Source organism: Patiria miniata, unplaced genomic scaffold (genome assembly GCF_015706575.1).
Source record: "Patiria miniata isolate m_02_andy unplaced genomic scaffold, ASM1570657v1 HiC_scaffold_28, whole genome shotgun sequence".
NCBI lineage: Eukaryota > Metazoa > Echinodermata > Asteroidea > Valvatida > Asterinidae > Patiria > Patiria miniata.
In genome coordinates this window covers 7,553,679-7,580,289 of record NW_024037067.1, presented here as the reverse complement: position 1 = coordinate 7,580,289, position 26,611 = coordinate 7,553,679, and the positions used below count along the sequence as shown (strand labels likewise).

Sequence of the window (26,611 nt, the reverse complement as noted above, 5' to 3'; positions counted from 1 at the left end):
TGCAATGCAACATAAAATGCAAGTTAGGGTGACGTTCACTTTTACGGAAAACTAGTTTCCAACCTCATTATGATGAAAATTATGACTATTTACAAGTTACAATCTGTCAAGTTTAGTTTATTTTAATTGTCGGTATACATTGGCTCAGCATTGGGGGAGGACAAGAAGAAAACTAGACATTTAATGGGTAACGGAGAGACAAAGAACGGTATCTTTTATCAAACTGCAACTGTGCACGTAATTATTAAGTATAGTTTCTTTTTTGAAACGCAAACAAATCTTGGTTCAGTTTGTGAAGGTGTGTTGTTAATGCTTACTCCTCCAGTGTACCCGACCAGCTTTCCTTAAAAAAAAAAAACTCCCGCTTGAACAAAAAATCTCTCTAATCTGATTAGCCAACATGATTATCGCATATTACAAGGTATTATAAACGCAGCTGTTAGCGCTCATTACAAGTCCAACTAGTGAAGAAAATAACAAAGGGGCCGCATTCGGTTATCCAAACAAGGACGTGAGAATTTCATCTGAAACGTAAACAGTCGATCAATCTTTTTCAGGCGAATGGGGAGTTTCCGTTTAGTTGTAACTCAAACACAAAGGTTATGTTTCTAGTCCAACATCATTATTGCACAAAGAAGGTGCAAATTCATTACATACATGAATGAAAATAAAGTTTTAAAAAAATATTAAGGTTTTAGGGAAGTAACTTTCTAGAAATGATATTTACCACAAATTAAGTCATCTCATAATTATTTTGTATTATTGTTTGCACAAGAAGAACGAAGCGAGTTTCGATGTGTTGCTTTCACATGGATATTAGTATGTGATTCCACGGCTATAGTGCAATTACTTACAATTCTCTTGGGGGAAAAAACGCATCACTCATGTGTCGTATTCTTTTTTCAGTCACAATCATTCCACAATCAGTTTCATATAGTTTACAATTAAATCATTTTTATTCCTCATTTTGGTTCGTTTTAATAGACCGTATAACGTCATGTGCAGTGGTGAGTTCAGAATGTACAAACAAAAAAGTATCATTACTATTTAAAGTACTCAAAGAGGTACACGTATTCCTTAAAGTGAAAATACGATGTTAATCTGTACTTACCTTTCAGCGGGCAGCAGAAAGCTAGTGCTGAAGGCAATCCGGTGAAGCCGTCTCAACCACAGAGAACCGACTGCGACCAGAAAGTAGAGCCAGTTTACCGTCCCGCCGTTAATTGTATGCGTCCTGTATCCGTTATCTAAGCGGTCATCCAATTGGTCTTCTTCTGAACCCGCCCTCCCTGATTACTTCCAGCCTATCAGAACGCTGCATAACCGGCTACTTAACATGAAATTTGCATAATATAAGACAGCGGTAAGAAGGGGGTGACGTCAAAACCGCATCCCGAGGTATGCTTGAGGAATGCGCGACATGATAGGCATTCTCCTCCTCGGGAGACGAGGAGGTAAAGTGTTATTCTGTTCATTGCCATGAATGATGTCTTGAGCTGTGAAGTAAGCAAGCAAGGGTTTTAATTTGCAATTTGTGGCTGCCATAAAGATTCACTTTGCTCCGTGAGATGTACATGTTTAACCGTTGTTAAGCGAGGATTGAAGTTGCAGTTGGGAGAATTTGATAGAGCCTGTGATGGACTCGATTGAGCAATCTGAAAAATCTCCTTATGTCTTTCAGGAAATCAGGAATCATATTGAATTACAGTTTTGTTGTAAAAGGAAAGGGCAAAGATTGCAATTGATTATGTTGAGTGATATGGAAAAAAACATTGCTTTTACTGTACATGACGTATGCATTACCGTATTGCATTTCATGGAAATGACAACTACTCTTGGTAAATTATTATTTCTGAATCAAAAAGGTCATTTATTAACTGTCCTTTTGTTCTGAGAGTTTCCGGAAGACGCCTAGTGAAATTCTCCCAACCCACGAATATCCAGGTCCGTCTGATGACATGGGCGCTCCATCCATAAAAGGCAAGCGGAGTTGGGTTTGACCTCTCACCACTCTGTGAGCGTGCAGCAGCGATATATCGTACGATATCATCTACGGCCGGCGGGATGGAGAATTAGACACTTCATTTCACGTGTGGAAGTTAAGGTAATCTTACAAAACTTGCCCCGGTGCAGGTATGAAACGACTGTAATTCGAGACGAACCTCCTCGACAGACCAGAACCACACCAGGAATTAATTACTTCATTGACTTATTTTTATTCAGTAATTTTCACAAATAATTCATGCCAGGATGCATGGCGGGTATATTATGTTACACAGTTACCTCTGCTTTAAATGATTTACAAACATCCCACAAATTAATAAATTAAAACAAACTAATTTGCAACAATATTATTATCTAACTTTCTAAGTGTATAAAAGGAAAATATCCAATATAGTTCGTGTGCGCGTGCGACATCCACAATGATAGTAAAACGATATAGAGGGCGCACTTTCACTTTAATAGCAACGAAATGGTTTGGTCAACTTTCAACCAATCACATACAGTACACATGCACATGTATTGCATGCTGACTTCTGTATGCAAATTTCGCACGTAAAATGGCGGCATTTACACCGTTCTTGCGAAGTGCACTTGACATTTTTCAACGATCGTTTTCCCTCCAAAACTGAAGGTAATGCTGCTGGACAAAGTTTTATATTCTGTAGTCGTTACGTCCCTAGGGCCTAGGGCCTATCCCAGGTTGGACTCAGTCGTAATGCAATGAAGACGTCGTCCAACCTGGGCTAGCTTAGCCCCATAAATGTGGCCAATTTACTGGACTAGGGCCTACCTGAGTACCTCCGTAAATAAAGGCCACCCTTCCACCATGTTATGTACAAAAACACGTCGAACTTTGTCAAATTTTGATTTTCACATTTAGGCTTAGTTTGTAGTTTATTTTTTGCTTTAGAACTAGCATAGCCTGGGCTCTAGGCTAATCAGAAAGTGCTGTCTTTTTCAGATGTCTATTTTTCGTGAAATTTCCAGATTCGTTTGCACACGTTTGCGTATCAAAATTTCAACATGAAATTTCACAAAAATTAGACATCTGAAAAAGGCAGCACTTTCTGATTAGCCCATACAGAGGGTGAGTAGGCCTATGCTTCTAAAGCAAAAATAAATTACAAACTAAGCCTAAATGTAAAAATCAAAATTTGACAAAGTTCGACCTGTTTTTGGGCATGGTGGAAGTGTGGCCTTTATTTACGGAGGTAGTCCAGTAAATTGGCCATATTTATGGGGCTAAGGCCTGCTGTGCCGTGGTGGTGGTCATGGTGGTGTGCTGTGGTTGTGGAGGTGGACGCGGATTAGCCTTGATCATGTTGATTTGATTTGATACTTCCCAGACCCATTGTAATAAAACTGAATGGTTCTTGTGTCTGGAGTGCTGAATGGTAACACATAACAACTGGTGAAAACGTGGCGGAATGATTCCCATATGAATTATGATATCTGGCCATCACTAATGTTTCCCTTCAGCATATTCAGTCAGTGACCTAGTCCAGGTTGGACGACGTCTTCATTGCATTGCGACTGACGTCCAGGGTAGGCCTATATAATATATTGTACCATAGCGAAAAAAATTATAACACATTTTTTTCATATTTTTACCTGACTGAGGAAGCTGAAATTTCGCTTACATATTCCTTGTGTCCAGAATTGTATTTAGAAAAGGCAACTATGTCCGCGGGCGGCGTGTTTACCGAAAATAAACTGCAAGTATACGCTTTCGTTGAAAACATTTTCAGTACGAACTCCCCGCGTGAAGACGTACACGCGTGTGCTGTTTGCAGCCGCTTGCATGCTGCCGTGGTGGCAGCGTGTGCAAGGTGTGCATGCACGCGTGTGCGTAATCTTCACACAGGGAGTTCGTACTGAAAATATTTTCAACGAAAGCGTGGGATTGCAGTTTATTTTTCTAAACCCAGCACATGTACAATTCAGGACACAAAGCATATGTGAGCGAAATTTGAGCTTCCTCCATCAGGTAAAAATATGAAAAAAATGTGTTATAATTTTGTTCGCTATGGCAGGAGAGATTCATACCCTGTACTCCGTTGCGTGTACACAACGGAGTCCAACCTGGGTTATCAGTGACAGTCATCAGACATCAGTATCAGCCATCAGAAAGTGATAATCCTAAAAAGTCAAATTTAGCATGGAAAATATTGAAGTATAAATTGAGAAAACACATTTTTCAGACCAGTCTCATATGGTTTGTGCACAGGGTGAAAAGTGATGGCCAGATATGGGTTACTTTCCAATGCACCTAGCCTATAAATGAAATGTAGGCTAGTGGCTATTGTTACGGAAGCTGTAATGTGCTTTTCATCGGGGACGTCTCTATAGTCCGAAGTACCATTGGTCCGAAGTACCATTGGTCCGACGTCCCATTGGTCCGAAGTCCCATTAGTCTGAAGTCCCATTGGTCCGAAGTCCCATTGGTCCGAAGTCCCATTGGTCCGAAGTCCCATTCGGACTATCGAGACTCTACCCTTTTCATCTGCTATCGTTACGACAGCGCCATTGCAAAAATACCGTCACAACCCTAGTTGGCCTAGGCCCTAGTATAATATTTATAACTGCCCTACCAACAGTGCTTCGGAAGCTCGAAAAATGCTTGACTACCATACCGAAAGTCCCGGGATCAAATCAGAATCGGTTAACTTGTTAGGCCCATGCCAAACCTTTTTTTTTTTTTAAAGGGCCCAACAATTAATGGTTCCATTATATTTTTATAATTTTAATTAAATCCTACTTTTTGTTGGAGTAGATTTCATTTTCTTTTTAATGCGACAGTTCTGGATCATTTTTTTTTTACAAAAGGCTGTACACCCGACAATGTTTAGAGTTTTCGTGTTCGAGTGACGCCATTTCGTATTCAAATTCCTCGTCTTCAAGTTAAAACCAAATAGGCCTAACTGTTAACGCTGCACTACCTGGTACATGTACAAATTTATCATTCACGATGCGCTCAGTGGGTAACGTTTGAGCGATTTCCACAATTTCTTTTCCCCGACAATTGCCCTTCAAATTGGTAGAAAAATATCTCGAAAAAAAAGTTTGTTTACAGTCGAATGAATTTTTATTATATCAAGTGATCCGGAACTGTCGATGATGTTGAGTGGAAAAAATGCAGGACTGGTTCATGGTTATGTATACACTTCGTACGAACAAATCCCAGAAATTCCCAAATGCACATGTATCTAAAAACTGTCTTTAAACATGAACCATAATTATCTGTATTCACATAGGCCCTATCCAACTACATGTTTGTTGGAATGTTATTTTATTGTTATGTTTTAGTACATTTAAAATGATTCACTTTATACTTCACATTTCAAATAAAATTAGAAAATCACATCCAACATTAGGGGCCTAATATTCTGTTGTAAACTTAGGACTACATCAATCAGGTCTGTAAACTGAACATTTATGAATAAGGCGCTGCCCGCTGAGATGTTTTCTAAAACTGTATGCTCTGTCAAGGCGCTGAAGTGAAGATGAACAATTAAATTGTGCCATGTTACCCAGTTAGGGCCCACCATTATAGGGGACAGTCCCACTCCCAAAATCTTGGCTTTGTCTCCAACTACTGCTTCAGACTCCAGCTTTATGATTTTAGTCTCCTGAATTGACAGAATGCAGTATTTTCTACAAAGTGTACATTGGATTTAGCCAACGCAGTGACAATGAGTTGCTGTCATTGAGTTCTGATCAGTCGTCTGTAACTAGCTTGGGGCATGTGGGCTTGTGTCTGGGCTACAGCATTGGAATACAGGCAGCAAACTCTCCATAACTGAGATGTTTTGGTTTGTTATTACTCATGGGTATAGTCATGAAGAGCTACAACAATTTATGGTATTTTTGTATGGGACCCAATGTGTTGATCAAGCAAAGAACTAAAGTCCCCCTACCTCTTACCTCTCTGCTTCAGTTAAACTGTACCATGCATTAAATTTGGGTGTTTTTTAGTTTTTTATTTTATTTTTATTTAAACTTCAACAGCATGATGTCAAACCTGCGTCAACTCTCCTCCTTCACTGGTAACCACAGTCAACATGATCCCGAATGGACGATCCCTGGCTCCCGACCCACATCTCTTTTCTGTCTGGCTTGTGCATTGGAGACCTTTGAGGATCCTAACTCGGAGGTACCTGTGGTCAAGAAGAAGTACCTCCTAGGAGAGCTGTCGAAGGCCATCAACTCACATGAGAAGCTTCTGTTGGATCTCTTGGCAGGAGACAACCGTGTGGCGTGGCATCTGGCACAGACAGTTTACAGTGAGTGCAGTCTATTAATATTGATCGGAACGTTTTGTAGATTATTTACAAAGGGCGAAGAGAAATACCCCCTGTGCGATTATTGGAGGGAAAAACATTCATTTCTTGGTTTCATTGGAAAAAGTTGTTTCACACTAAAGTTGTATTTGCTGAAAAACAAAAACAATCAGTGGTAGTAGAGAAAATTAAGGGTGCATTTGTTTAGCTCTCCCGGGTCGACACGGGTCAGCCCTGTGCCGTTTGATTAGCTCTGACGTCATTCTCGGGGCTCACCCTGGTAGGCCACCACAGACCCTGCTCGTGGAGCAGAGTCACTGGTGGAAGTATGTCACGCATACGTTTTTCATTCCCTAGAAACGGACAAATATGGCGGACAGTGAAAATCTCAAGTGGACTTAAAAGTTGACTTTATTTGAAGTCTACAGGTAATCGTTTATTGAGTTCATTGCGACTTTTGAGGTTATAATTTCAATCCAACTTTTTTGAGTTTTGCAATTGACTAAAAAGCAGTCAATCTCTAACAAAGACCCAATCCGAAATGGGCGTTTTGTCAGTGGCTGTGGCCATGGCTAAGGGCATCACGTGAGGATTGTGATGGCCTGCGGTTGAGCGCTGGATTAGCCCGGTTGTCGTGGCTGACCCGTCTGCCCTTACCCGTGTCGACCTGGGTGAGCTAAACCAACGCACCCATAGTATATTCCTTTGCCCCAATTTTGTGTTAAATCTGACATCCAAACTGTTATAGAAGAACCTGGCTTGCTGAATATATTAAAATCTATCATTCACTTTGTTATTGGTATTCTTTCTTGTCCACAGACATTCTAGATGTACCTGATGAAACCCTCTTAGCTCTGGTAATTGAAGGTAAGTATTTTCAGTTTCATATTTACTTGAAAGACAACTGGAATAATATCTACTGTGAAATGTAAATGCAGAGTTGAGTCAAGCCTCAACGAACCTGTTTTTGATGAGTTAAAACAAAGCCTCAAAATTAGAAATCGATTTAACCTGTACTTCAGTTCCTGTGTAAAGCTGATTTATTTTACAGATGATTCAGTCAACAACAAATTAAAAGTCTGTTGAAATTTATTTTGAATGAATTATGATCCTAGAATTTAGAAAAAATCTAAATAATTCAATGTGAAAGCACAGTAATGTGTGACGAAGACATGTGCAACATAAATGTCAATACATACATTTAGAAGCCCATCTATGTGATTACATAGAGAGACTTGTCACTCACTACAATCACTTCTACACAGTGAGTGGCAATTTATGTAATATCAACTAGCATACGTTTTGTATACATAGAATAAGGGCAATTTGATTCAAAGCATGTGCTACATTACAACTGCTACATTGTTGGAGCTTTCATCACTTGTATAATAAACTCAAGAGATAAATGTATGCGTAAACAAATACCGGTAGTTGGCTGACGGCTTCATCTGTGCAACATCTGTGAAAACGTTTGGTTAATGAGCCCAACCATTCATACAGAGCTGTTTGACCATTTGACTTCAGCATTTCCTATGATCAACAATTGCCCCAACTACTAGAGAACTCTGCTGCTTTGCAGAAAATTCAACCCAGCAAATTTGTTCAGCCATATATTGCAAGGAACTAGCAAAGGAGTTAGAATAACCATGAAGCAAGTTTCTGGCAAAACACACCAAAGTTATCTGCTGGCACTTTGAAATATAGCATTGATAAAGGTCATATATTATCCAATCTTTTTATGTACAGTTTTGGTGCAGCTGTGTTGCACTTTCAAGTCTGAGGAACTTGTGTGCTACCTTGTGCATCAAATATCAGTACAGGTTAGTACTAGATTTTATGATCCATCTGTAAAAATTACACACTATTATTAGGCCAAAAATAAATAAATAAATGAATAAACTTTGTGTATCTGGTATTTTTGTCCCAAATAGGGAAGGTTTGGTGTGTAGGTTTTTTGGCTTTTTTTTTTTTTTCATTCATACGTACGTATGTACACAACATGTATGTTTGGAGGACAACTTAAAAATCAGAAATTAAAATGATAGCCAAAAAAAATCCAAGAATTGAAGCCTTCCCACTCCCCCTTTTTTTGTTAATGGAGGGGTGTTTGTTTTTTGGTATTTTTTTTACTGTTTTGTATGTTATTGTAATTAATCCAAACAATTTGTGTTGATACATGAAATATTGCATGAGGACTGCACCAATACTTTGCATATGAATCAATGTGCCAGCAAACCCATGGGTTCATGCTGAGTTGACGCAGGAGTCACGGTGACCGCCCAGGCTTGCTGAGGGATGGAGGCCTATGGCGAGGAATCTAGTCATCTACAGCTGACAGCTGATGTAGGATAGGTCAACCAGCTAGGCTTAATTGACATGGGGGTTGAGACAAGGGGTGATACTGAGATGAACCTTCCCAACCCCTCCCTTTGCCCCAGGACTCTAAAGACTTTCTTCAAGGTCATTGTGATATGTGGCAATATATTAGGCCCCACCTTGCAAGATTTTGGCCAGGAAATGTACAGTTCATTGACTTATGCAAAGTATCCTCCACCAACCACCTTTGGAAAAGTTCCATTAGTGCAGAATTGTGAAGTTAAATTGTGACTTCCATCCCCATCCCATAGCTGGGGATTGACCATGGAAGTGTGCATTTGGTTCATACAAAATGTTTTGCATTTGAATTGTGAAGATCAGCATTTATATGGGTGCCATGCTGGCACCCTTGGGCATTAAAAAAACAATATGCAAATTAGCTTACCCCATTATTTGAAATATCACTTTTCCACGGGAATTCATCCAAATCATCTACCAAACAATGTGTTGAAACCATTTTATTTGATGGGTCCCTAATTTCATTGAAGACATTGCTATAGTGTGCTATAATGATAACTTATACCGGTGTATATTTTATTAATTAAAAGCTAAATAGCGTTGGCCATTTTTGGAAATACCACTTTTATAGATACGTTCACAAAAGTTTGTCCAAACCAGGCATCTAGATCAAGGTTTCCAGTGTCATTAAAGCCATTCACATAATAATGGACGTATAGCAATGTCTTTTCATTATCTGTGTGATGAAAATAAGTTGCCAACAGCTCAACACACATTGTAAGTATGGACAATTTGCTTGCAACATCATCTAAAATTCAATTTTCGTCTTTATCTCCATGAGAAAGAAATTCATCAATATGTCCTGAACTCCTGATAAGCCATCAAGGTGCCTTTCATTTTCAGTGTCACATACCTTCAATAAAGCCATCAATGAGTTCTGCATGATGAAAAAAAGTTGACAACTTCCAAAACTTACAAATACTTTGTCGGTCGTACACATTCATTCTTTAATTTACAATACAAAATAAAATCTACTTGGACTGGGAATTAAATTAAGCACAGGTGACCAAAATATAGGCTCTTTGTCTTCTGCAGGTGATGGTTCAAGCCATGAGCTCAGCTTGCAATACACAAAGGTTATTTAGATTTCATTCAGAAGAGTCCTGTACTGAAATAAGACTGAAAATGATCAGCATGAGGGCTGAGTATGTACAACAGTTTTTAGATAGAACCAACACCTAGGTATGCACCCTTAATTCCTGTCTTCCCTTCTCACCAATGAATCTTCCATGGGTCAACTTAAGACTTCAATTAGTCCGAGTTAGACACTAATCAGACGTCAATTGAAATGACATGGGTCCTGACAACTCACACCACCGTCCAAATGTATGAACTGAAATGTTCCAGATGGAACACCAATTGAGAGTTAATGCAGAGGTCCAATTAGAAAGGCATTCTGAGTACTGCTGACTGAGAATCTGTATGCCCGTTACTACGCATGAAAGATTTCATACCACGTGTTGACCTCCTCTGACATGTTGGTCCGTCATCTCATGAATAATTCATGAGTTATGCACGGCGCACCAGGCAAGCTCAGCTTCTTGTCATACCATATTAAGACATGTCTTCTGACTGCAGCACACAATGGCAAGGTCCCATTTATATTAATAATCTTGATGTAGTTTATGTAGGGCTGTCGGACCCTGAGATTGTCACCTTGTTGATAGCATGGTTAAATACCTCTAGGTGCCTTTGGTCTTGCATATGACATCTTTTGAGAGGTGCTTACTGGGAGATTCCATTTATAGACCTGCACTTCTGATGCTTCTATACACACACATAGATTTTCCTGGATATGAATACTGGGCTGTAAAATCAATTGGATTAAAGATTGATATGGTTAAATTAATAAATAAAAAATATTAAAACAAAATTTCCACTCCACATTTTGAAATAAAAACTTGAAAAGGAAGGAGTGTGAACATATTATAGCTTGATTTGTTATGCTATACAGTAATCCTTGTCAAGTAAGTATGTGAATACAAATGAATTCACAATCGACGCATGGTGCTCATTCATCACAATGTGTGCAGTTTACATTAAACATGTACCATAAATTTGTGATATTTCACTTTTAAACTAATATGAAATGAAGCCTATCTGTTAGCAGTTTTGTTTTAATCAATAACAATAACTTCTAACGAAATGTACAAAATTGAAAATTCCAGTGATAAATTCTTCCTACTTTTCAAAAGACCGCACAAAAAAGGGTAACTATGCTCAATGTGCTTTTATAATTACAAGTAACATTCCATCTATTAGCAGTTTTAATTTAAACAAAAATGAAAAAAAAACTAATTAAAACAAAACATACAAAAAACTAATTGAAATAAAACATACAAAACAAAGCAATTGAAAAGAAATCTTTCTCTCATAAATTCTATGCTACGTGTATGTTATTAGTCACAATGCTTGATGCTAATTAAAACCTGGAAGGATATCCCTTGACCATAGGGCTGTCCTGAGTATACCGAATATTTGAATATTTAATCATCAACCTAACATTCAAATAGTTTTTGCTGGTTTAAATATTCGGGGAAAAAATAAAGTGTACGCACATACACACACAACTATGATATTATTTTAATCGTAACATTGTGGCACTTTATTGTCAGGTGCTTTTTTTTTTGTCGACTGTAAGTTTTTTGTCAAGGATGGTTTATTGTTCCTACCCTTTTAGCATGTTAAAGCCCTTGAACTTATAACATACTTAGGCCTACTGCAAAAGACTTCAGCGACCCCTTAATATGGATGCAGCACACAACTTTTAACCGATGCAGCATGCTGTTGCAGCCGGCAAATGTAAAACTTGATCAGCGAGTTTTGAATATTTGAATATTCGGTCAAATGCAGATTTGAAAAAAACGATTGCTAATTTATTCGGAAATGGGCAGCCCTACTTGACCTTGAGGACAATACTTTCCTCTCTGCCATGCTTACTTCCTAAATTAACCATCCAGACTGTGTTGTGCAATATAAATCGGAACCTATAAGTTAGATTTGTGCTGATCCTCTTGAATTTTTTATTGTTGTACAGGGTGTGCCCCCCCCCCAAAAAAAACCCCTGAACCCTCCAAGTGCCCTCTTTTTTCAACAGCTTTTAAGAAAATATATCGCAAATATCAATAAATATTTGGAGAGTATAGTTCGTTAGCTTTCCAACAACGAAAGAAATCTTTCCAATCGGGTAAATATTTATTTAGTTATGGCCAATTGAAAACCTGTTGCATTTTTATTTTATCTGCGGTGACTGATATTTGAATGCAACACGGGCCGAAACTGGCATCCATGAAAGAGACTTCCAAGTAGAGGGCAGAGGCAAAGCAGCACAGTAAACATCTAAGAAGTGAACCAAACAGTCCTTTACAGGACCATCATTTCTTCCAAAAGGAGAAATGAACGCTGTTGCCAAAAATGAAAAATAAAAAAGAACCGAATAAAGAAAGAAAGATTAACAAATTAAAGAAAGCGAAACTACCCTCACTCCAAATCCATTACATTTCTAATAAACAGTTAAAGACTGTGGACAAAATAAAAAATCTGCACTTTTTTAATTGGCCATAACTCAATAAACATTTACCCGATTGGAAAGATGTTTTTGTTGTTGAAGAGCTAATGAACTAGAAACTCTCCAAATATGTATCAATCTTTTAGAGCTGTGAAAAAGATGGCACTTTCAGGGTTTTTTTTTGGGGGGGGACACCCTGTATTTTGCTGATTTTAACAATTAAGTAGATTTAAGATACGAACCAATAACAAAGGTGAGTCTAGTCATGAACCTGAAAAAAAGTACAAAGGATAATTGGACAGTCCCTGTTTGCTTTTTTGAGTTTAAGAAGAAGGATAATAGAGTTGTAGGAATGATTTAAAGTGAGTACACGTAAAGAAGAAAAATGGCATGTCTGACTTCAATCCAACCATGACTCATTAAGTATTCCTCCCTGTTTGCCTAGACTGAAATGTCCATCAATCTCTATATGCCTTGGAGACATTACAGATGAATGCTCTAGAGGAATAGTTTATAGCAGGAGATATTTCTGTTTGTTGAAGTCCCTGGGCAGATGTCAGAAATATTACTGTGTTTTGGGATTTGGTCAGGAACTATTAATCTTACCAGTTGGGATGAGCTGTTATAGTCGATGAACTTTGGAAAGTGTAACAGCTAGAGAGCAACATTAGCACACCAAATATACATACAATGAAAAATCCCAAAGGAGCTGGAAAGGTTTTTTTTCTTCTGTGTCACACAGGATCCATGAATGTTAAATGAGCCTTGAACCTAACCAAAAATGAAAGTGTGATGGAATAATTAGTCTACCTTGGCACATATAATACCCTTAACATTTGAAATGGATTGGTGCTTTCACTGTTTGTTTGTGGTTGATATATAACGTTTCATACTCCAGTATGGTTTTACTGCCGAAAGCTTTGAACCATATATGAAAAATATGAATTTTTTTGGTGAAATTTGTGACTCTAATGTATTTTGTGCATGAAGAAAAATTGTGAAACCCCTCCGATCTTTTGAACGCCTGATTTTCTTCTCAGACTGCTATTAGTTTACCACATTGAAATATGATAGAACTGATCTGCAAGCATGCAGACATCCAAAGGGCAAAGTGCACGTTTATTAATACCAAAATGTAAAAAGGTTGACTGTTTCGAAGTCAAGTATTCTCCAATGTTATCATGTCTGCATCCATTCACATAGCCGCCTCATAAAAATGTCCCAAGATATTTGCCTACATCTTCAGCTGCTGGATCAGTATCAAATTCCTGTCTCTAAACATTCCTTGCTGCTTGGCCCATAGTTCGGCCATCCTCCACGATCCCTGCCGGGGCCTGCCTTCATATTTGCCGTCTATTCAAGATGCAATGCACCGATACCAGGACCCTCTTAGATAAAATAGCTGGCATATCTGCAAGGCTTGCAAGGCGCTGTGGCCCATGCCTACAAAAGTCTTGTTTGTATTCACAACAGGAGAGAGACACAGCAATTATCTTCCACATGATCAAAAGGATCTTGGATAAATAAATCAAAGGGAAATTGTTTGTATTTTTGGATACTGAAAGATATTGAGATTGAAGATTCCTGAGTGCATTTTGAGTTTTAGTACTAGTTGTAAGCAGATAACAGTAAGGAGACAAATGATAACTTCATCGTACCAGATGCAATTATTTCCAGTTCATATATATATTGGACATTAAAGATGCAGTGTAACATTAGGCAGCAACAATAGGATCTTTTCATACTAACTTCTGAAGAGATTATTTCCAGAATAAGATGTATCCATTTTGGGGGAAAAAAGGGGATTTTTTTTTTTGGTATGGTTATGAGTACTTACAGAACATGTACAATATAACAGCTATTTCTAAACTACATTTGTTGCTTTATTGTATTCTTAAATTGTGATTTATTATATTGTATATATGAGCTGTCAAAACTGACTTTTGGGCAACCAAACAAAATCTCCAGCTAGAAAATTTTAAAATAAATTTCAGACCAGTTTGTACTACACCATTCACGACACACGTCCCCTTGTTGACATAAATGGAAATACATGTACTTTTATTTCTTAAAGGGAGTATAGTGTCATGAAGCAGGGGATGTCATTTAACCCTTTTCCAGTATGGAGAGATTTCAGAATGATGGTTGTACACTAATTTGCAGGTGCAGCAAGCTCACAGCTTGAGTGCCAGTCTGCCTGCCTTGATCCTCCTAGGCCAGCTACTGGACTCAATCCCAAGCCTGATGGAGACACTCAACCATCAGCAAGGTATTGGTAAGGAGTGACCGTTCTCACTGATCCTATGGTATTTGTCTGGAGGCTATCACAAATGAGTGAAATACATGTACGCTCAAGTTCAGATTGCACCAAAGGTTAGGGAATTAGTATTTTAGGGCCATAGGCCTATAGGCAGGCGTAAAAAGGGCTCGGTATATAACGCAAAACTCCTCCATGAAAATATAACATTCTAAAAAGTGTACCCCAAAAGAATTCTGCTAGGAAGGGATTTTTGTGTCAATATGTTGCTATTGGATGATTCCAGAAGAGTTTATGTGGATGCGTATGTGATGTTTTGAGTAGTTTGACTATTAAATTATTCTATTAGCAAATATTTCTGTATTACTAATAACAAAAAAAGTTGCTATGGGAATACTTTATTATATGCTGATTAACATTCTGATTTGATTTCTTGTAACATTCTGATTTGATGGAGGAATGTGGGGTAGAGGGCAGGGGCAATGATACTCAATATCCAGCCCCCCCCCCCCCCCCCCACACACACAAGTGTGTAAACAGCTGCAATCGTGGACGTCCTATTGTCCCTGTTTTGTTTGTGCTGAACTTTTTAGGAAGACCTCCCATATGTTTTGTACACGATCATCAATCGTAGAACTTTGGTCAATCGTGGACCCTATTGTTCTCTATAATTGTTCAACGTTCATTTGAATATGTAAACAAGTAAACACACCCAAATTACTAAAGAATGTTTCCCACACATTTTTTAGAAACTTCCAGTATCTTGTCTAAGGATTTGGTGATTAAAATGAAATGTCAGAGTTTTGTTTTAATTTTGGTGAGGGTACACTGCTAAAAAGAGCTTTTGTTTCTGTCTAATAAATGTTTTTGCAGAGTCGTTGATTGGAATCTTGCTGCCTGGCCTTTCTTACCCAGACGAGAAAGTCAAATCAACCTGTGCATTTATACTAGCACATGTTGTCAGGCAACCAACAGAGGGCAGTCGACAGGTTTCCTTGGCAGAGATTGGCAAGCTAGCCGGCAGTGTTCTCTCTCTGTTGGCCACTGCACAGAGTAAAGATCTGAGAATCAATGCTATGGGTATGTTTGTGATTATTCATCATAGATTTACAGTCAATTTTCCCCATTTCCACTTCGCCCCATCACTTCCCATATTGCCACTTCGGCCCATTGCCACTTCGTCTAATTCCCATTTATAGTTTGCTTTAATTTCTGCCAAACAAATTTTATGAATTTTCAAATCTTGTTTGAAATCAATTTGTTCCAAAAATGCTGTGCAAACCCTACAATGATGTCTCAAAACGTTTGTTGAGTTTTAATTGAATAAAATTATTCGGCCAATATGGATGTAACATATGCAACACGGAAAAAGCAATTGAACTATTAATGTTTTTAGGAAAACAAGCAAATTATATTGAAAGTGCTTTTAGTTTAAAGCTATAGTCCATCATTTGCAGCTATCCGAAAAGTAACTGGCGTAATTATTGTTGAAAAACATACTTGGATGAAAGATAGTAAGGGGACTAAACTCCCTGTGAAATTATTCTTTCTGGCAAGCTGTCATTTTGAAGTAATCAACAAAAGAAGGCCTTTCCAATGGTGCGTCTTAAGACGCATTGTTGGAAATTTCCGTTAGTAGTTCGTTTTTTTATTTGACGAAGCGCGCGCAAGCGTTGACAAGATGCACACGCGCGCGCAGTTGCTATAATTCGTCGGATCAGTGCGCGAACAAAATGCACAAATTACAAATGATGGACTATATCTTTAAAAAGGTATATTTTAGGCTGGAAATGTACTAAAAATAGAAAAAGTCAAACTTGCGATGGGGTGAATTGCGATAGGGCGAAGTGGTGATAGGGTGAAGTGGTTAGGAGCGAAGTGACACAGGGTGAACTGGAAATGAGGCGAAGTGACCGACACCCACTCATCAAGGTTGAACAATAAGGTTGAACCTGTGACATCTTACACACAGTACTAAAGATTGCAGGCTCAATCCTGTCGATTTCTTGGTCCAACTGTATACTAATGGATAATCCTATTATTTGTCAGTTGTGTTGCTTCTAGTTACATCGCAGCTGAAACAGAATGGCAATGAAATGCGATGAACCCTTTTCTTATCTTTTTGGTGCCGACAGGGTTGTTGAAAAGATTACTGGAATATGAGCAACCAACTAAGACATTGATGCAGTACCAGGGGAAAACAAGTCTTCCATCTGTCATTAAGAAGGTTAGAATTGATTTCTTGTTGAGGTAAGCATTGAAATTTAACAGTTAGTAAGCACTTAATAAAGGCGTTTTGTGATATTGATTACTTATATGTATACAAAAACTTCATGAATGTTACACTTATATCTGTTGTTTATATCTGTTGTTTGTAGTGATACTATAATACATGTACTTTTGTGTGTGTTTTTTTCTATTGCTATTCGTGTGTCTATTTCAACCGGGGGTTTTGTTGTGTAACAGGATTTTCCTGCAAATTGCTGTGGACATTTCTTTGGAACTGCCCATGCTCATCAGTCCCATCCTGATTTTGCAGATGCTGATGAGCAGAGACGACACATTGCAGGTTAGTGGTGTGCAGTGCGTCGCTCAGATTCTACTTCACCAGCAGACAGTACAGCCATCTCATCATTGTCAGTATGCTGAGGAATTACTCAACAGTGACGTGGCAGAGTTTCTCTATGAGACCCTGGCTACTACCGATGGCTTACTGCTGAGGTATGGAGTGTGTGTATGCACAGTACATGGTGCTTTGTGAACACTCATGAGAGCTGTGTGTACAGGGACCGATTTCACGAAACGCTAAGACGCGTTTTAGGGTAACTTGTCTTAACCTTAATCCTAGGATCGATTTCACCAAACTTAAGACGCGTTCAAGACACCCTAACTTCCTTAGCAACGCGGCTGAACTTAACTCATCTTGACTTAAGATCGGTCTGAGGGTCATCTTATCTCATTAATGCGTGCGTTAATTTGCATATTGTATGGAAATAATTGCTGTTAAAGACTAGTAGTAACAGTTTGGAAGAAGAAAACTGCTGTAGAAACAGATCTGAACAGATATCTGATACGTGCCGAGTTTTAATATAAATAGCGTATTTGCAAAATTGTAGCCTACACCAACACTTAGTCGACATAGAGTGATAAAACGGGGAGCAAGAATGACTCTATCGTATTTTGTGTAGAACTATACCTTTCGTGTGAAATTTATTGAGTAGAGATTTTTTTTCAGGCGAAAGTTCGTGTTCTATGCACACGCGCAGGAAATTGGTTTTTGCGCACTTCTTTTTAACGACTGTTTCATCAAGCGGTAAAAACAAACTTGAAACAGCTTTCACACTGGTAGTTTTGATGTGTCTTGTTTAAGATGGGTTTAGTGAAATCAGTCTTGGGGCGCATCTTAACTAGGATCGATCTTAGAGCAAGTACTCGTCTTAAGTCCTAAGATGAGTTGCAAAATAAGACGAGTTTCGTGAAATCAGCCCCAGGACACTTGCTGGTTTTCTGACCCTTGGTTTCATCTCCAGCCGCAATTTGTTTTTTTATGCTCATGGCTTAAAAGGAATGTGACTTTATAATTATGAGTCATTCTGCTTCTGGAACGTATTTCCTATTATATGAGCCCTAAGGTTTGAGTATTTCATGTTGGTTAAAAAACAAACCAATTTTCCAGATGTTCTATGTTCTTGCATAAACCTGTAGCTTCTCTGCGTGGGAAACTGTAGCATCTCTGTGTAGGCCTATGTGTCTGGCATACAGTGGTAATGGTCTTCAGAAGTCTGCCTAACAGTCTCTGTGTCATCTTTTATTGAGTAGTTGTGCAGACAGGCCATTGACCAGGTCTTTCAGCGTTGCATTAGAAAATCCGTTTTGATAAGGATGAAGATGACAAACATGTATTCAACAACATTTTTGGTAATGGAAAGCAGGGCAGTTTATGCACTGATGTTGATGAACCATTGTTATAATCCCCCCTCCAAACCCTAACCCTCATTTCGTTCCCCACAAAAATTGATTTTAGAACACTTCACGACCTCCTTTAAAAAAATCAAAGAAAATGATGGTACTGAATTGAATTTTACCAGGGGTAGGCCTAATTGATGTGAAAAACAATACTCCTGTTTTTTAGAGTATGTTGTCCGGTTTTCATGAAGGGACTCTCATTTCAAAACTCATTTTCAATCTGTTCTCTCAAATTTGACATGCCTCTTCCTTTGTGAAAACTTGTACAATGTGATATCTCATTTTAAAAGAGAAGTGGCTGGCAAAAATAGTTCCTATTTCTCTCAAGTCTTGAAATGAAATAATGTTAGTAGGTCATTTTTTTAATAATCCTCCCTCCATACCTTCCAATTTACCATTCTTCAGCATCTTCTGGATATAATTCCCACAGGGATCATATTTTTTTTGTGAAATTTGGACAGTGGCACAGTAATACTCTTCTGTTTGTATTTCTCACTTGATTTGGACTTGTTATCACTGTTTGCCATTTCTCACCAGGTCTACATTCTGCTGTTTGCTTCTCTTTACTGAGATTGAGAGTTTCTTCAACAAGTGCCACACTGTCTATGGCATTGAGTCTATGGTCAGGGCAGTGCAGCAGAGCACTAAACTCAACAACACTGAAGCATTGAATCACGGGTAACTAACTTAACCATTGGTCATTGTTAATGGTGATTCCTTTCAGTTATGACATCAGGTTTCCTGAATGGCAGTGGCTCAGAAGCCTGAAGAAAGCTTTAGGGAGAAGGCAATGGAGAAACAGTCAATTTTAAATTGAAGACTTGTGAGATGTTGGTGGCAGCAAACACACCGGTCCTTTTCAATTGTAATGTCATTTTCAAGCTAAAGTGTACGTGTTCTACATAACCCCCGAGGACTGACACACAAAGGGAGAACAACAGATCCTTTCAGTCCTCGGGAATTGGGTCTTTTGTTGGAAACGGTCCTCTATCATACGGTTGTGTGCTACAAAACCCCTGAGTATCGACACATAAAGGGAGAACAACGGTCCTCTATTGTACAGATGTGTGTTTAGTCTATGGGAGAGTGTAATAACAGGGACAAAGGGAAACACAAAGCATTGTCCTCGAGAGTATAGTAAAACACAACTGTATGCGCATGCTCAATATGACGCAAACAATGGAAAAAGGACCGGTGTGTTTGTTGCCACCAACGTCTCCAAAGTCTCCCATTAGAGATGAGAGGAAACCCACAGAATCAGGCAGGGACAGCAAACCTCACCTACTTGTTACTCTGAGCGGGACTTGAGCTAGGGTCACACAATTGAAAAGTGAGGGACTGCACCAACCTCGTGCCCTACTTACTTCAGTGTGGGACAATTGTTTGTTCTGCATAACATGTCTTATTATAAAGTTCTGTGCTGGTAATCCTTGTCATATTTTGATCCCTGTTTATAGTCTTTGGAAACCTTGGGCAATATCATCGGTTCAAACTTACAGCAGAACAAGGTTCAGAAAGGTTTTGTATATAGTGAATGAAAGAAATAACTGAATAGCTTTTTTATTTTTTTTTATTACAGATTGCAACTCCTGTCAGAAATCTTCAAAAAGTGAGTAATCTTATCAGGATTGTGTGTAAAAATGTGTAGGCAAAATGAATGGGAAATGGAAGAGATGCCTGTTGTTTGATGATGCAAATTTATTATGATCATGCAAATGTACTCGGCACTTTTTTAAGGTTATCAGGCTATGTAAATTTCTCTTCTGTAGCCAAATAACTTGTAAGTTGTCAGTTGTTAGTTGTAAGTTAACAATTTTTCTTTGCACTTTCATTTTTTTTCAGGCTTTAATTCTATCAATTATATCTTTCCCCTGTCTCCTAGTTGCACAGCCTAGTAAAACCAGGATATGATTGAAATCATTTTTTTTTCTGCCAAGTTATCAAGTCTTAAATCATAAATCATATCACATGTTGGATATAGTCCATCACAAGTCAATCGTAAGTCCAAGTCAATCTCAATTCACAGTCAGGACACAAGAACAGATAAGTTAATGAAATAAAAACAAAAGGTAAAGCACAGGAATGCATTTCTAACTCATCGTTTGATTAGCTGGTATCTTGACTTGGGACTTGTGCTTGACTTGTGATGACTTGATTGTCCCTGTGTTTTCTTCTGTCTCCAGACATCCTGAAGGCATTCACCTGATGAACAATGACACCACCCTGACCCAGCTCTGCTCCACCCTGACAGACTGTATGACACACACACAGATAACTACGGTCATACATGCAACCCAGACATTGGCAAATTTACTCAGGTATTCTACCAGCCAAACCTTGTACTTTAATTCATATCTTTGATTAGTCTATAGCACCCATGTATACAGTTCCTTTGGGCTGCAATTAGTTAACAGAACATTTGGTCCAATGATCTGCAGATCTGATGAGTCGTACCACAAGCTGATAGCAGATTTGGTCAAGAATAAAAGTCAAATTATGTGATATGTTGTATTGAAAGTCATAATGTAGTTGTGTTGCAGTATAAGTACGGATTGTAGTATAATTTAGGGGCGAGCGGGGGGGGGGGGCACTTGCCCCCCAGATTTTCCAAGGCCAACAAAAGTGCCCCTCTCGCAGTTATAAATGTTCCCCCTCGAGATGAAAACAAAACCGCCCCTCAAATGCACACGTATGAAAGCATATGATAGCGCTACAAATAACATTGTCTTCTCTCTTGTAAAAACTGCCCCTCAAAAAAACTGCCCCTTTTTTTGAGCAAGTGCCCTTTTTTACCCCTAAGCCGAGAGGCTCGAGGGGTATTGTCATCGCCTAGGGCGTCCGTCCGTCCGGATGTGTGTGTGTCCGTTCTGACCATACCACCCTTGTGGGGTGATGTTCCTTTCAGGACACATCACCCCACTTTTTTCACAATAGAAAAACATCACCCCAGAAGGGAATCTTTAGAAAAAGGGATAATGGGAACACAATGCTATCACCCCACAATTCCGTCTGGCTGGAACGTCCGTCCGTCCGTCCGTCCGGGCAGCTTAGTTTCCGGATGATAACTTGAGTTAGAAATGTTGTTTGGGGTTGTAACTTCGGTAGGGGGTTGCCCTTGGGAGTAGGCAAGTTGGGATTGGTTTTGAGGTCAAAAGGTCAAAGGTCAAGGTCACCGTGGTGAGTTAAATGTAAATGGTTTCCGGATGATAACTTGAGTTAGAAATGCGATTTTGGTGTCTAACTTTAGAAGAGGGTTCCCCTTGGGAGAAGGCAAGTTGGGATTGGTTTTGGGGTCAAAAGGTCAAAGGTCAAGGTCAGCATGGTGAGATAAAGGTAAATGGTTTCCGGATGATAACTTGAGTTAGAAATGAGATTTTGGTGTCTAACTTTGGTAGGGGGTTGCCCTTGGGAGTAGGCAAGTTGGGTTTGGTTTTGGGGTCAAAAGGTCAAAGGTCAAGGTCACCGTGGTGAATTAAATGTAAATGGTTTCCGGATGATAACTTGAGTTAGAAATGAGATTTTGGTGTCTAACTTTGGTAGAGGGTTGCCCTTGGGAGAAGGCAAGTTGGGAACCCAACTTGCGATGCGATTTTGGTGTCTAACTTTGGAAGAGGGTTCCCCTTGGGAGAAGGCAAGTTGGGATTGGTTTTGGGGTCAAAAGGTCAAAGGTCAAGGTCACCGTGGTGAGTTCAATGTAAATGGTTCCGAATGATAACTTGAGTTAGAAATGAAATGTTGGTGTCTAACTTCGGTAGGGGGTTTCCCATTGGTACAGGCATGTTGGGACTGGTTCTGGGGTCAAAGGTCAAGGTCACCACGTTGAGTTAAAGGTTAATGGTTTCCGGATGATAACTTGACTCTGGCTGAGGGGTTTCAACAGCAACGCTGTTATTTTTGGTGTTTCCCCCCAGTTTGAAAGGCGTTCCGCCACCCTGTTCAGGGGTTTGTTTCTTGCTTCACTGTTGTAAGGAACATCAAATCATGTGATAGGAGACTCCAATGTCAGGCATTTGGATTCAGTTTGGACATAAGAAGGCTTCTGAAGATATTTGGGCCTCTCATGAAGCCAGGATCAGAAGACAAAGGTTGGCAAATCCTATCAGTCACCACTGTCTTTTGACAGACTTTCTTTCTTTGGTTGCATGTTACAAACTGTGCTGGGATTGGTAGTCAAACATCCTCCAGGTTCTGAATGTTATTCTCCGTCTATGAATTTTGTTTTAGAGGAGACCAGCTGCCCAGGCCAATTCCCTTGCAGCCTCTCATCAACAGCCTTCAAGCCCTCCTGGACTCTCTACACAGACTTCCTAAACCATTGGTTGGCAGTAATCACCACGGTCATCGTAAACACTCACATCATAGACACACAAGGCAGGAGGGACTGAGTAGAACGCATAGTAAATACGAAACCTTACTCAGCAATGGCCTTAATGCCATGCACAGAGCATTCAGGTAAGGGCTCAGTATTTTTTGAAGGAATGAGAGTCATGAAGGGTGGCAATCTTAGTTGTCACTCATGTTCTTAAATGAAACAATTCTGCCATACTACTGGAATTTGCTGTAATCCAAGAGTTTAATTCATGTACTTACTTTTTCCCAAAGGCTAGCAGCAGCTTGCCTGACTGATTCATCTACAACGGAGAGCCAGTTCACTGCACCAAACTCCCAGACGTCAGGTACCAAGACCAGAGAAGCTAAAGTGAGCTGCCTGATACAGTTCCTCTTACAAGCACTGGAAGGAACGTGTATACCACTTGTGATGGTAGGCTAAAGTCAACTGCAATTCAAAGACAGCTTCCCAAAAAAATGAGTCTTACTTTCAAGTTTGGCAGGCAAACCATTTAAGCAAAAATGCCACGTTCTATTTGTTCACACCTGGAAACCCCCCCCAAAAAAAAAAATGGTTGAAATCTCTTTTTTAGTTTGACAAATTTCACATATTCCTATGATTAATGGACACTAATGTGAAAAGTTAAGATAATGACATGTGTCAGACATTTTGGATGTCAACTTTGTTTTCAACATATTTGTATGTAACTTTTTGATGAAGAAAAATTTAAGATAAATTGTTTTTGCCTTAGATTTTAAGGCACACTATCATGTCAAGAAAAAACCAAAATGTCAACAGCCCTTTTGGTTAAAGAAAATGGTTGACGTAAGCAAGGGGATCATCTCTTCAAAGTTTTACATATCTATATGATTTTTTAAACTCTCCATTACTGCAGAGTTGTCTCTACATATTTAGTGTTGATGTAAAAAAAAAAACAGTCAAGACTGGCCCATTTTGAAATGTTGCCTTGCCTTTTTTTTTTGGGGGGGGGGATGTTTTTCTTGTATCTCTGACGTCATAATGACCCCAGATAATTGGTTTATTTATGGCAGGTGAATATGGACATTATTTCCATCCCTGACGTCTTCACAGATCTGTTCAGTATGCTGTCTGTTGCTATGGAATTTGGCCTGAGTGACGTCCAACAATTTAGTGTCAAGTTGGGTAAGATAGCGTTTGAAGTTCAGAGACAAATATACAAAATCAAGGGTCTCCGATTATTAAATAATCTTCAATATGTCAAAATCCTTTTTGTTTTTTATTATTGAGGATTGCTGAAATGTTTAAAAGAAACGTTTGCCAAGAAATTGTACAGTTAAGCAGTGTAATATATCAGATACAACTTCTTTAATGTTACCTGACATAGTTTTCTTGTAAAGACTGGAGGTCCTGCTACAAGTTGATAGTTGGATTGTATCTCACCTACTAGGGACTCGGTGATGTATCAATGAAGTTGCAACTTTAGGCACAATAATTTGGAGACGACATAAGTTTGACAAATGTTGACTTTTGTTTTGTACCTGACAGTTTCATCGTCATTTATCCAACTTGCTCTGACAATCAAGAACAAGTTCCCAACCCAAGACAGGTAGGCATGAGCTGAGGGATTCAGACGTGTGTGTCCTATTTGGGTTGAGTGTTTCGTTAACATCTCTACACCATTTCAATTGTAGTCTTGGCCAAGAACTCCATATTTATGGGTAAGAAAAATGATCTCCAAGAAATTCTCTGAGGAGAAAGGTTTGGGAAAACAAGTACTTTTTCTCCTCGTTCAAAATGCCTTCATTAACAACAAAGTAACATTAACGAAACAGACCTCCTCCAATCTGAAAAGGAAAAGAGAAACATGCATCTTGCCTTTTGTTAATTAAAGGTACAGTCCATCATTTGTAATATGTGCATTTTGTTCGTTTGAAGCAAGAAAAGTGCCTGAAATCTAAAGAAGGGTGCTGAACAACTAACCAGATGAAGTTTCAGCTCAGCTTCAGCTGTATATTTCGAGAAAAACAACATTCTAGGATCTCGATTTCAAATCAAAAGTTGCTGAATCATGTTTTGAATTGGACCTGAATTCAGCGTCCGAGACACATTCTCACTGAGCAGATTGCAGCTACGCGATGGCGCGCACTGATCCGACGAATTATAGCAATTTAACTGCAAGCGTGTGCGCCGTGTCAACGCTTGCGAAACAGAAATTTTTCAACAATGCGTCTTTAGACGCATCGTTGGAAAGGCCTTCTTTCGTTGATTTCTTCAAAATGACAGCTTGCCAGAGAGAATAATTTCACAGGGAGTTTAGTACCCTTACTATCTTTCAACCAAGTATGTTTTTCAACAATAATTACGCCAGTTACTTTTCGGATAGTTGCAAATGATGGACTGTAGCTTTAAGCGTATTTTTAAGTTCTTTTGGGCCAAGATTTCCTTTTTTTACTCCTGTCAGAAAGAACGATATGTCCATGAGAGGTTGAGTATAGAGGAAATAGTTTAATTGTCAACATACATCCATGCTTGAATTGATCTTTTATACTTTTCAGGCAACTCCAAGATGCTATCAACTCTTTCTTGAGCCAGCTGTGTATCTCCATTCAAGATCCTTGTTGTTCCCTGGATGAGAAGCACAGACTGAGTGATACATTACAGAAAGCCCTGCCACAGATACATGGTAGACAACGTACAGCATTGCCTTGCTGTACTGTGGCACAGTTCCAACACTGTGATGTTAACATTTCCAATATCAGCATTCAATCTTTGCAACTCAACTTTCACCTTCACAATATGCACGTAATGACACGTTCGCCTACTTTCACAGTGTTGACATTTTCCCCTTTTTGATGTGAATGATTCACCATATCAAAAGTGATGTTAATCGTGAATCACGGTTAATTTCAGTGTTCCATCTTGCTTTTTTTTCAATTTTAAACATGTATTTCACAGTTTGAATATTAACTTGATATTTATGTTCATCTATGCTTCTTCATGATGGATCTGATTTTTAGTATATTTTGAAGATTTATTTCATTTTTCTCTATCTCATTCTTGGGGTGGTTTCTTTTAGGTCTGTGAATTTGTTGGAAAAAGTCATGAATTTAAATTCTATCAATATTAGTAATTGGAAGGTAGAGGCGTCTGCTTTCTTGAAGGCGAAATGTTGATTTGGCAAAGGTTGAACGTTGGTATTGGAAATGTTAATATTGTAGTGTCATAACTAGGTTACTGTATAGACTCTGTATATGATGCTTTGTCACAACTTGAGAGACCCTCATTGGGGTTGGGGGGACACTGCATTCACGCTTTGGTTTGTATGCGAATGACGTAAAGTACACACAATAATGTTATTGTGAATGTGCACAATCCTGTGGTGTCTTTGCGTGAGGGTTAGAGTCACTGTCAGCAATGCATACATAAGTCCCTCCCAGTGGTCTCCCCCAAGTTTCCTTTTGCTAGCTCCAGTATTGATTATCATACAATCACAGGTGTGGACTAGATTTATTCAGAATGGTAATCAAGAGAAACATCACAAGTCGTCAGGGTTAAGATGTTCAAATGAACTGTGATAAAGACATTACTTTGTTGTAGTCCATCACCAGTGTAACTTGGGACCTGACTTGTGCTGGACCTTTCCTAGTCATCAATATTCAGAGCCTAGTCACTTAAGTGATGTTTTTTTTTTTCATTTCAGGTAGTGCGAGTGAGATGCTTCATCTGTTGTATGAGCTTCCCCCATCTAGCAGTAGCTCCAGCAGCTTACAGGCTCAAGATGACATGGATAGAAGCCTTCAGATCAAGCAAGAGGCCTGCCTCGCTCTGCTCTACTATGCCTTCCTCTACAATGACAAGTATGCAGTCTGTGTAGACTATGTCACACTTAT

The 26,611-nt window shown here is 39.0% G+C and overlaps 2 protein-coding genes across 3 annotated transcripts in view; one reads left to right on the top strand and one right to left on the bottom strand.

The window, feature by feature from the left end:
* The window catches only part of LOC119735028 (myosin heavy chain, striated muscle-like), a 66,092-nt gene extending 64,884 nt beyond the window's left edge, over positions 1–1,208 (bottom strand). For both annotated transcript variants that reach the window (XM_038208713.1, XM_038208714.1), the window contains exon 1: positions 1,112–1,208. The gene's annotated coding sequence lies outside the window, so the exon portion shown is untranslated. The remainder of the gene's footprint in view (positions 1–1,111) is intronic.
* A 1,263-nt stretch (positions 1,209–2,471) lies between these two features.
* The window catches only part of LOC119734865 (meiosis inhibitor protein 1-like), a 37,230-nt gene continuing 13,090 nt past the window's right edge, over positions 2,472–26,611 (top strand). Inside the window, exons 1-17 of the mRNA XM_038208465.1 lie at positions 2,472–2,635; positions 6,013–6,287; positions 7,104–7,151; positions 8,031–8,104; positions 14,350–14,455; positions 15,317–15,523; positions 16,579–16,670; positions 16,983–17,164; positions 18,947–19,087; positions 19,989–20,018; positions 20,593–20,727; positions 22,634–22,861; positions 23,012–23,171; positions 23,792–23,903; positions 24,267–24,327; positions 25,277–25,404; positions 26,422–26,578. Of these exons, the coding sequence (XP_038064393.1) occupies positions 6,014–6,287; positions 7,104–7,151; positions 8,031–8,104; positions 14,350–14,455; positions 15,317–15,523; positions 16,579–16,670; positions 16,983–17,164; positions 18,947–19,087; positions 19,989–20,018; positions 20,593–20,727; positions 22,634–22,861; positions 23,012–23,171; positions 23,792–23,903; positions 24,267–24,327; positions 25,277–25,404; positions 26,422–26,578 (2,135 nt within the window). The 5' untranslated portion in view covers positions 2,472–2,635; position 6,013. The remainder of the gene's footprint in view (positions 2,636–6,012; positions 6,288–7,103; positions 7,152–8,030; positions 8,105–14,349; positions 14,456–15,316; positions 15,524–16,578; positions 16,671–16,982; positions 17,165–18,946; positions 19,088–19,988; positions 20,019–20,592; positions 20,728–22,633; positions 22,862–23,011; positions 23,172–23,791; positions 23,904–24,266; positions 24,328–25,276; positions 25,405–26,421; positions 26,579–26,611) is intronic.